This window comes from Dermochelys coriacea, chromosome 1 (assembly GCF_009764565.3).
Source record: "Dermochelys coriacea isolate rDerCor1 chromosome 1, rDerCor1.pri.v4, whole genome shotgun sequence".
In the NCBI taxonomy this organism is placed as follows: Eukaryota; Metazoa; Chordata; order Testudines; family Dermochelyidae; genus Dermochelys; species Dermochelys coriacea.
This window is the reverse complement of record NC_050068.2, coordinates 158,182,755-158,194,940: the sequence shown is the minus strand read 5'-3', so window position 1 is coordinate 158,194,940 and position 12,186 is coordinate 158,182,755. Positions and strand designations below refer to the sequence as shown.

Below are 12,186 nucleotides of genomic sequence, written 5' to 3'. Positions count from 1 at the left end.
AATGTTTCCTCTCCCTTTCAAAATTATGTCTTTGATTCTACACTTTGTCTGTGCTGCATAATAGGGAGTGGTGGCCTCAGAAAGCTGGCTGCAACTCCCTGATCCCTGACTGCTCACACCAGGGGGAGTCAGAACAGCAGAAGGCCTACTTCAACTTCTGCCTTTGGCACATGCTAAGCTCACACCACTGGGGGACCAGATATAGGTGGACCCCAGCTCCACTGGGCCCCCAACATAAAAACATTGGAACGGCCACACTGGGTCAGACCAATGATCCATCTAGCCCAGCATCCTGTCTTCCGACAGTGGCTGGTGCCAGGTGCTTCAGAGGGAATGAACAGAACAGGGCAATTATTGAGTGATCCATTCCCTGTCATCCATTCCCAGCATCTGGCAGTCAGAGGCTTAGAGATACCCAGAGCATGGGGTTGCAACTCTGACCCTCTTGGCTCATAAACATTGATGTACCTATTCTTCATGATTTGTTTAATTCTTTTTTAAGTACAGTTATTGTTTTGGCTTTCACAACGTCCCACAGCAACAAGTTTCACAGGTTGACTGTGCGTTGTGTGAAGATGTACTTTCTTATCTTTGTTTTAAACCTGCTGCCTAATAATGTCATTGGGTGACCCCTGGGTCTTGTGTTTAGGAGATGGGGTAAGTAACACTTCCTTATAAACTTTCTCCACATCATTCATGATTTCATAAAACTCTACCATATTCCCCCCTTAGTCATTTAATTTCCAAGATGAACAGTCCCACTCTTTTTAATTTCTCCACATATGGAAGCTGTTACATACCCTTAATCATTTTTGTTGCCCTTCTCTGTATCTTTTCCATTTCTAATTTATCTTTTTTGAGATGGGGTGACCATAATTGCATGCAGTATTCCAGGTGTGGGTACACCATGGATTTATATAGTGGCATTATGATATTTTCTGTCATATTATCTATCGCTTTTCTAATGGTTCCTAACATTCTGTTCGCTTTCTTGAACTGCTAAGGCACATTGAGTGGATGTTTTCATTGAACTATCAATGATGACGCCAAGATCTCCTTCTTGAGTGGTAAAAGCTAATTTAGACTCCATCATTTTGCATATATAATTCAGTTTATGTTTTCCAATGTTCATTACTTTTCATTTATCAACATTGAATTTCATCTGCCATTTTGTTCCCCAATCTCCTAGTTTTGTGAGATCCCTTTGTAACTCTTCACAGTCGGTTTCGCACTTAACTATCTTGAGTAATTTTATATCATCTGCAAAATTTGCTATTTCACTGTGTTTACAGTTTTTTTCCAGATCATTTATGAGTATGTTGAACACTGGTCCCAATACAGATCCCTGAGGTACACCACTATTTACCTCTCTCCATTCTGAAAACTGACCACTTAATCTTTTGTTTCCTGTCTTTTAACCAGTTACTGATCTATGAAAGAACCTGGCCTCTCTTCTCATGACTGCTTAGTTTGCTTAAGAGCCTTTGGTGAGGGACCTTGTAAAAGGCTTTCTTACAGTCCAAGTAGACTATATCCACAGGATTGCCCTTGCCCACAGTTGCTGACCCTCTTAAAGAATTCTAATAGATCGGTGAGGCATGGGTTCTGTTTACAAAAGCCGTATTGACTCTTCCCCAATAAGTCATGCTCATCTATGTGTCTGATAATTCTGTTCTTTACTATAGTTTCAACTAATTAGCCTGGTGCTAAAGTTAGGCTTACTAGCCTGTAATTGCTGGGATCACCTCTGGAGCCTTTTATAAAAATTGGTGTCACATTAGCTATCCTCCAGTCATCTGGTACAGAAGCTGATTTAAGTGATTGGTTACATACTACAAGGAAAAAGAATGAGTACTTGTGGCACCTTAGAGACTAACAAATTTATTTGGGCATAAGCTTTCGTGGGCTAAAACCCACTTCATCGGATGCATGCAGTGGAAAATACAGTAGGAAGATGTATATACACAGAGAACATGAAAAAATGGGTGTTGCCATACCAACTGTAACAAGACTAATCAATTAAGGTGGGCTATTATCAGCAGGAGAAAAAAAACTTTTGTAGTGATAATCAGGATGGCCCATTTCCAACAGTTGACAAGACAGTGTGAATAACAGTAGGGGAAAAATTAGCATGGGGAAATAGTTTTTACTTGTGTAATGACCATCCACTCCCAGTCTTTATTCAAGCCTAATTTAATGGTGTCCAGTGGCAAATTAATTCAAATTTTGCAGTTTCTCATTGGAGTCTGTTTTTGAAGTTTTTTTTATTGGAGTATTGCGACTTTTAGGTCTGTAATTGAGTGACCAGAGAGGTTGAAGTGTTCTCCGACTGGTTTCTGAATGTTATAATTCTTGATGTCTGATTTGTATCCATTTATTCTTTTTCGTGGGCCATCCTGATTATCACTACAAAAGTTTTTCTTCGCCTGCTGATAATAGCCCACCTTAATTGATTAGTTTTGTTGCAGTTGGTATGGCAACACCCATTTTTCATGTTCTCTGTGTATATATATCTTCCGACTGTATTTTCCACTGCATGTATCTGATGAAGTGGATTTTAGCCCACAAAAGCTTATGCCCAGATAAATTTGTTAGTCTCTAAGGTCCCACAAGTACTCCTCGTTCTTTTTGCTGATGCAGACTAACACGGTTACCACTCTGAAACGTACTACAAGTAGTAGTTCTGCAGTTTCATGTCTGAAGTCTTCAGAACTTTTGGGTGAATACTGTCTGATCCTGGTGACTTATTACAGTTTTTGTGACAATCTGAATTACTCTCTAGTGTGCTGTGAGGATAGTATTATCTGCAGGCAACAGGCTTAAAAATGTAAGTGTCATTTAAGCCAAAATTTTCAAACTATGGTGACTGAGGTCAGACACCTAAATCCAAATTCAGGGCACTTAATAAGCAGCCTGGTTATAAAAGTACTGAATATCCTCAAACCAGTGTGAGCTGTGGATGTTCAGCCCTCTTTAAAATAAAATAATAATAATAATAATGATGATAAAAAAATCAAACCACTTATTTAGGTACTTCTTCACCCTCTACTTGTGATCTCTGAGTAACTGCATCCGCAAATACAAATTCAACTCTATGCAGATGACTCAAATCTACCTCTCCGCTGCAGAGCCGACTCCTTCTGTCCAAATTAAAATCTCAACCCATCTCTCTGACATCTCCTTGCAGCTGTGTGTCAGCTCAAGCGCAAGATGGCTAAAACAGAACTCTTAATCTTCCCACACCGCGAAACTCGCTCCCCTACTTCTACCTCAATCACTGTGGACAGTACCATCATTTTGCCTGTCATTCAGGACTGTGACCTGGGCATCATCTTTTACTCAGACCTCTCTCTAGAACTCACCATGGGCTTTGCAGACTTAGTAAACCACACAAAGACACTTCTAATGTGGAATAAGAGTGTCACATGGGGAGTTCTTCTGGAATAGCTATTGCACTTTAAGTCACACTTTAGTTTATTCTGCACTAACTTCTCTATGTAGATGAGCCCTAAGTCTTGCCAATTCTTTCCGTATCATGTCTCTGATCCTATCCTTTTCTTAAACTAAAACTCTTGTCCAGGCTCTCACCTTGCATCTCGATACTACAATATCCTTTTCTCTGGCCAGGACAAATGCAATCTTGCCCCACTCACAACCATTCAGAATACTGCTGCAGAGATAATTTTCCTAGCCCATTGCTTTAACCATGGCCTCTCTTCACATCCCTCCACTGGCTCTCTCTTCACGGTAATATCAAACATAAGTTACTTATCTTCATTTTCTAGGCCTTTCATGACCTATCATCATCTCTCATTCAGTATTCAAAGGGCAACTCACATCTCTAATCAGCCCATGATACCAGCCTCCATCTAATACACCTTTGTGCTGTCTCCTGTGCAGCATCTCACACTTGGGAGGAGCTCCCAGTAAATGTATGCAAAGCCAAATAATTTTTCTCCTTCAAATCCCTCCTTAAAATTCTCCTTTGATATTATATCTACAAAACTCTTGACAGTGGTTAGGCTGTTGGTATGCTGAGACCACTGCCTACCATGCTGACCAATATTGTCTCATTGTTTCCTGTCAGTCTGCGTCCATCTCTTGTCTCTTATACTTCAATTGTAAGCTTTTTGGGGCAGGGACTGTCTTTTGTTCTAGGCTTGTACAGTGCGTAGCACAGGGGCATAGCCACAGCTGGGCGGGGCCCACCCACTTAGCATCCGGGCCCACACAAATCAGGACCAGAGCTCCCCAAATCCACAGGCTGGGATGCAGTGAGTCTTTCCAGGCAGAGGGTGTGCTTCATGGGGGTGGGTCTGGGCATGGCTGGTGCTAGGGGCGGAGCAGCACACACGGCACTGGCAGGAGAGGAACAAGGCCAGCCGGGTGGACAGACACTGAGTCAGGATGGAGGGCTGGGTGGATCTTGAGCCCCAGCAGGGCCCACCTCTGCCCCATGTGGGTGTCCCGCAGCCTCATCTTCTGGTGCCTGCTGAGTGGTGAGAGCTGACTGGAAGGATGGGGGGAGACAGGCCCCCCATCATTGCCTGCCTACCCACTTTTCCTGTCCTAGTTATACCACTGGCCTAACACAATGGGGCCTGGAACTCTTATGCACTTGTACAATACAAATAATAGACAGGACTTGAACCTGGATCTTCCACATCCCAGGTGAATCCCCTAACCACTGGACTATCAAAGAAACATTCTAAGAGACTAGTTTTTGTTCTGATGCAGAATGAAAACAAATGTTAAAACCTCAACATTTTTCAAGAAATGGAATTCTTATTTTCTGGCCCACCATAGCCCTAAATAAAGTCAGAGATCTGACTCCAAAACACTATAACCAGCCTCTCACTTTAGGTCTCGTTTTTAGAGCTTCTCTGACCTCCCAAGGTTGTTTTTAATTTGCTTCCTGTGCCTCAGATGATTATCCGTTTGGTAATGAGCCGCACCTCTGCCTTAAACAGATCACTGCTGTTCTGGCTTTTCTAGCCATTAGTAGCGAGGCAACCATCAGCATTGGTTCCTACAGAGGAATACATATTTGCCCAATACTTCTTTTCCTAGTTTCCTTCCTGCTGGGTGGGAGAAAAGAAGTTGCAGCAAATTCAGAAAATTTAAATGCCAAAGAAAACTTTACTATGTTTTTTATCATTAATTTCACCTTACCACTTATTCATATGCCTCCAGCCCAAGCCCAGAAGTCTATACAACAATGAAACATGACTGCAGCCTGACCCTGTGACCTCGAGTCAGCTGATATGGACCCGCTGTGAGTATTTCTTTGCTGTGTAGACATACCCTAAGCATCAGGGCTCATTCTGCTTTATTCCAAATACTTAATCTACCTGGCCACAGTTTTTCTCAAGCAAGTCATTTGTTTCTGATTTGTCTTCTTACTTCTGATATATATAGCTAATATTAATTCTTTGCATTTACACACTGCTTTATCATCTGTAGATCTCAGAGCACTTTACAAAAGGTGGGTAAGCACTTTAATCTTATTTTGCAATTAGCCTAAAAGCTGAGATTTGAAAAACTTGATGAGAGGCAATGTGGTCCAGCGGATAAGGTATGAATCCATCAGGGGTTCTGTCCCCAGCTCTGCCCCAGATTTCCCACATAACCATAAGTGAGTCACTTAAATTCTGTTCCTCAGTTGCCCCAAACACTTCACTGTTACACTGATGTTATTGATCATTATAAGGGCTCTGTGCCTGTCACAGAGGTCACAAAAGTCAGGAATTCCATGCCTTTCTGTGACTTCTGCAGCAGCCAGTGTGTCTGACCCCACAGCTGCCGAAGCAGGTGGCTCTGGAGCCAGCTGGTCAGGTGGCCCCCAGGACAGCCCCACCAGACACTGCTCCAGCCCCCAGGCAGTGGTCCCCAGCCGGCCAGAGCAGCCGCAGTCTGTGGCCCCGGCAGCTGGTACCACTGGTCCCAGGTGTCCTCCCAGCAGCGGCTCCCCCATCCCCCCCAGACTGCTCCCCCCAGCAGTGACACCCCCCTTGTCTCCCCAGCACCCCGCTCCCCCAAGATTTAATCACAGGTATTTTTAGTACAAATCATGGACAGGTCAGGGGCCATGAATTTTTGTCTATTGCCTGTGACCTGTCCATGACTTTTATTAAAAATACCCATGACTAAATCCTAGTCTTAATCATTATTTTAAAAGGGTTACTTAGGTTGTATCTTAGCCATCAGTGCTGGGCCTTAGCTGAGCCTTTATCAGTCCTTCTGGATTATGCAGCATCTGCAGTTATCAAGAGTGCGACATTTTAAAGACAAAGGCCTAGATTTATGCCATTTAGAAAAGCCTAGAGAGATAATTATCTGAAAAAGAAAGAAAGAAAGAAAGAAAGAAAGAACTGTTCAGAAACTGCTTCTTCTTTCAGATGTTTTATTGTTGGTTTTATTTTTACTGTATGGAGGAGAGAAGTGCAGCTCTGCTTCTCCTTCAGCCTTCTTTATATGTATAGCAGGAGCCCGAAGTGCTACAGACAGGTAGTCTATTGTACACGGGAACTACCATATGATTGAAGTCAGTCCTGTGCTTAAGTACCTTACTAAACTGAGGCCTTAGTTCAGAAGTGAGAAAACTGTTAAAAATCCTACATAACTTTTGTCTGCGTTTCAGTTTTTTTTCCCCTTAACCCTGAATTATGCACTACCAGAAAGTGCTCAGATACTACATGATGAGGTAATAGAAGAAGCCATATAGAATAGAACTAGTGTCCCAGACATATGGGCACTGAGGCCCAGATATTTAAGTGTTGCAGCACTCAGCATTGTAACACCTAACTGATTTAGGCTCCTAGGTGCAAAAATCCCATTGACAGTTGATGGGATTTAGGCTCTTAGGAGCCTAAATCACTCTTGCAAATGGTTTTTATTCTCCTAAATCTATTAAGTATTGCAACACTGAGCGCAGCAACACTTATGTCCTTTTAAAAATCTGCATCTTGGTGGCTTGCTGAAATATCACTTTTTTAATATTAAAATAATTGATACTGAAATTGGCAGAACACACTCATGATAGAGCTTCAACTTCCTTCTGATAAGGTTAGGTTGACAGTGCAGAATGTAAAACCTGATTGCCACATAAGCTTTAAATCTACACCGGCATTTCCCCACTTTCAAATACTTATTACTTCAGTGGACACTGTATGGGCTGGGAACTGTTTTAATCAAAAAGAGATAAATGGAGAGAACTGCCAAAAAATGCCTCCTTAGGTAAATATTATTTGAAACTATTTGATCAAACAAAACTGCTATAAAACAAAACCCTCTAAGGACATTTTCATCTGTAGACTCACATTCTTCTTAAAGACTGAACACTGAAGACTGCAATGGAAAATAAGGTGTTCTGGTTACTGACCATTTCCCTCATTGTGGGGCTCAGCAATGCCTTGCTGCGTAAGTACCTGTTTAAAATATCGTGTTCAGGGCATAAGCTCAAACCACCTGAAATTAATCAACACTAATTTTGAGTATTGTTAAATAAGGTATTTCCCAAGGATCTTGCTTTATAATTTCAGTAATGTTAAATATTAAGAAACTGTTATGTTGATTGCTCTACTGTTATGTTAAGATGTAAAATTTAATGTACTTTAGCTTCAGAATGAATCCAAATGGGAAAGAATAAAAATTAGGACCCCTCTAATATTTTTCTTGGCATGAGGGGGAAGGAGAGAGCAAAGATGTTTGAGATCTAATACATTATGTTTCTTTCTGTCATGCAGAGATAACTAGATGTGGGTCTGTTCTTCTAACAATAATGTTTTTTTTCTGGAGAGATTTGTTCACATAGGGCCCAATTTTGATCTGGATGTTTGTGCAGAATTCTACTGACTTCATTGGAAGCTATTTGTGTTTAGGGAAAAAATGTATCCCAGAGATGGGAAAAATAGACCTGGAGGAATTAGACATAAACAGTCTTGTGGCAAGGCGCACTACCTAGTGTATTAGCAGCATATAGCAATTCTTTCAAGAGCTTAGCTCATGTTTTTGTATTTGCGAGAGTCCTTTTGCAGAAATGTTTGATGGCACTGCTTACAAAACAGATCTATATGATAAAAAGATGACATCCTTGTACCCAAAATATACAAAATATAGTCTTTCGGCCCTTTGCATGTGCATGCTTGGCCAGCTGCTTGCAAAAGAGAATACACAATTTGCAACAAAGCAAAAGTCATTTTTGATAAGGTGAAGCATGTTTTACATACTCCTATGTAGGATCTTATTTTTCTATGGAGTTAATTTTATTTAAAGAAAAAAGTCAGTTTCTTTAGAACCAGAATTAAGGTTTTGCAAATCTTATTGGGAATTACTTCACAATTTTACAAATTTATAAACAGTTCTTGTTTTGGATTTAAGCTTCCAGCAGTCCAAATGCTGCAACGTTGTTCTACTGTAGGGGAGCTATCTGCTTCTCCTATCCGCCTATCTTAGAATTTTATACTGCTGCCCATCCCCATATCATCCGAAAGCCTTCCATGAATATAGGCTAGCAACAGTGAGGCCCCTAGAGGACTTCAAGCTAGACTGACTAGTCCATTTTCATGGTCCAAGTTAAATGCATTCTAAAGTACTGTATATAACCAGCATATATAATGTATATACTTCAGATTTTTTGTTATATTTATATTGTTAAAAATACAAGGAATTTTAATACACAAATTTATAAGACACAGTACTGCAAAATCCTTATTATGCAACCTTTAAAAAGCTTTTCCTAAGGTCCCGATCATGCTCCCATTAAAGTAAATGGCAAATTTCATTCACTTCAATGGGCAAGATCAGGCCTTAGGAGCTGCAGAACCAGGTTGTGCCTATTTGTCCCCATGAACTCGGATGGACTCCCCTCTGGAAATCCACCCAGCTTTCAAAAAGGGCCTGCTCCTCAAAACCAGGTTGTGAGTGTGTCTTAAGTACTTACATAGCACCATACATGTACACCGTGCTTTACAAAGCATGAACAAAGACAAGATTCCTGCTACATGGAATTTATTGTCTAGAAAGGGTAAGAGAATCGTGTCAAGTCCAATCTCCAGAAAGTCCAGGTATTTCAGACCTGAAGTTTGGAAAACATACCACTCCCACTAAGTAAAGTAGCAAGAAAACAATTTCAAATAAACAAAAAATAAGAAGGGCTAGTTTTCACATCTGTGGTATTACATGATTTAAGCAAAGTATTCGATATAGTAAACCAGTTCCCACTTTTGCATTTCTACAGTGATTTTTGCCAGTCTGCTCTCACTTTTCATTGGGATTTTACACAAATGTAACTCCATTGATTTCAGTAGTTTCTTTCAATTTACAGCAGTGTGAGATCAGAATTGGGTGCTTTATATCAGCTACAAAATTAGGGACAAATTCATCTCTGGGATACTTGCCTGGGGTTCTACTGACATAGCTGGAATTTGGCTCTTAGTATTTTACAATTACAACTTTGTACTACCAGTAGTTGTATAATTTTTGTAGTGAAGTAAAACCACTGTACAGTAATGCTCACTGTTACTGTGCTGGAGGGAGGCGTCTTTTGGAGAAAGAATGCCAATCATACAAAGCTGTCTAGTGATTTCATAATGGTATAGGATGACCAGATAGCAAGTGTGAAAAATCAGGACAGAGGGTGGGGGGTAATTGGTACCTACATAAGAAAAAGCCTCAAATATCGGGACTGTCCCTATAAAATCGGGACATCTGGTCACCCTATAGTGGTAAGAGCAAGTATTCAGCAGTCTCAGGACACTAGACTCATTTAAATTGTGAATTTGAACATATTTGTTCTGCAATATAAGTCTAAGGAAATAACCCTTTTCACTTTTGGTCCCATGCTGAGGGACTGTTTTGAGCTGGGTCTATTTATAGTTTAAGGTAATAAATTGTTTAGGTTTACGAAAGTGCTTGATGTGACTGAAAGTGTCATTTACAGGCCGGTGCAATTTTGAATCCCTTAAATAACGGATGCAAAATTAGTTAATGAAAAATATGTTAGACTGTTTACCTTGTACTTCGTTTTAAATAGCTCCAGGTGAATGTGATGTGCAACCAAAAGCAAGAGAAAACTGTGGGTATCCAGGCATCACTGAAATTGAATGTAGTGCAAGACAATGCTGCTTTAATTCAGATGCTCCAGATAGCCCCTGGTGTTTCAAACCAGCTCCAGTAGAACGTAAGTGTGTGAAGGATGTCAATTTTTTCATTGCTGGCAGACAGACTTTTATTTGTATAAATCCCAGTTCTGCAAGGTGTTGAGCATCTTCCCCTTCCATTAAAGTCAATGCAGCAACTTTCAGCAGGAGTCCTGTGATCAGTTAAATGTCATGCTAAGGTAGGGATTGGTGCTGTCTTCTGCATGGTGACTTTACCATCTTGTGAATGAAACCATATAACTAAATGCATCCTTACACGCTAATGTGTACAGAAGCTACACGGTGAAGCAGAAATGACATTTTAGTAAATCAGTAGATTTCAAAGATAAATGGAAGATTACAAAAGTGACTGCTTTAGAGAGATTATCAGTCATCTACAATTAATAGATACATTGAAAGAAGAGGAGGAAACAGAGGAAAAATTGAGAGGATTTGGGAGGTTGAGGAGAATCTTGTTTAAACTGGTTTTCAGTTTATCCCTCATTTATTTTTCCATTTCCTTCCTATTCAACACCATCTGGCACCCCTTTATGTGAAAACATTTAGAGTTCAGTTACTAATTTATTTCCTCTATTGATGACAGGGGAAAATTAAACGTAGGCCTAACTTTCAGAATTATGTCAGTGTTTGTGAAATGGGTTTTGCTGAAATAGTTTGAGATAGGTAATGCATTGTGCAGTAGTCATTTTCATATTTTTTTCTTCTCCAAACAGAATGTCAACTATAAAATGGATCTGCTCTAGAAACGTGTCTCTTACAGTGGAGTTCTTCATTATGACAATGACAAAGTGCACTCATCTGTACAATGTATGCAATCTGTAATGATGCTGATTTTCATGCAGGTCATTTCTGATCCCTCTGTTTTCTTTACAATTACATAGTTTGCCGCTGCAGTCTTTCTATACTTTAGTATCATGTACCTGCCTGAAACAATAAAAGCAGCAAAACAAAAATTGCTAGATGCTTCTTTGGTATTCTTGTGCTCTAAATAGGTTGCCCTTTCCTGGAAAGTGGATATTTCTCTCTCTGACTTCCCAAGAGAAAGCAATTACTGACAGTTCTGGAGAAAAATACATCATCCTATTGTCAATACAAATACTACAGATTAAAACATTACCAAAAAGATGAAACTAGCGCAAGTTGGGTATGAATTAAAGTTACCAACTAAAGACTTTTCTGTGGCCTACATGATCATAGTCTATTTCCAAATGGACAAGTATCCGCATGGCTAACCCATCACATAGGGCATTGATTGATAATTTTGTTGGCTGTCTTAACAGAGACACAAGGACTCAATGGACCAAGGAGACTGAACTCTTTCCTCCAGATCATGGTTAAAGCACCTGGACAGGGCAATGTGGACAAGTATGCAAAGCTACTACCCGTGCTGCTGGAGATTTTAGTCTCCAGGGCTTTCATGCTAGAACTTCTCAAGAGCACTAGATGTGCTCAAACAAACCTTGTTTAGATGAAGAGAACTGATGAACTAATCAGATGATTCTATGTCACTTGGATTTGATTTCATGATATGCACTTTCAAAGGATTCCTGTCATGGAAAAAATGCCATGAGCTCAATCCATTTCCCACTGAAGTCTTTTAATTGACTGAGAGTTGATCAGGGCCCATGTTTGTAATGAACTGGAGCTTGGAATCCATCTTTCCAGTCACACCCTCTTTGCAGATTTCCTCTGCCTTTAAATTCAGCTTTCTAAGCTGTGCCTTGGATCAAATGGTTAATCCCTATTGACACACCAGACATATCTTTGTGCTTTTATCCTATACAAACCCCCCCACTGATTGTTGATAAAGAAAATAAATAAATGGCAATTTAAGCTTTACATTTCTCAGATGCAATTGCACAGCCTGATCAGAAATAGCCTGCCAGTTTCCACATTTAAAACTGAAGTCATCCCATAGATAGCTTTACCTTCAATAGACATCAATAATAATTATTTATTTCTATTTATGGTCACACTTCCTAGTGGTCTGGGCCTGATTCTCAATTGCCTTGCATCTTATTCCAGT

The 12,186-nt window shown here is 40.2% G+C and overlaps 1 protein-coding gene across 1 annotated transcript; it reads left to right on the top strand.

Moving 5' to 3' along the window:
- The first annotated feature begins 7,082 nt into the window (after window positions 1–7,082).
- Window positions 7,083–11,098, top strand: LOC119843847 (trefoil factor 3-like). The gene is made up of 3 exons (XM_038373739.2): window positions 7,083–7,419; window positions 10,034–10,180; window positions 10,874–11,098. Exons 1-3 carry the CDS (start codon window positions 7,353–7,355, stop codon window positions 10,885–10,887), a joined length of 228 nt encoding a protein of 75 aa, XP_038229667.1. The 5' UTR covers window positions 7,083–7,352; the 3' UTR covers window positions 10,888–11,098.
- Window positions 11,099–12,186: the final 1,088 nt, after the last annotated feature.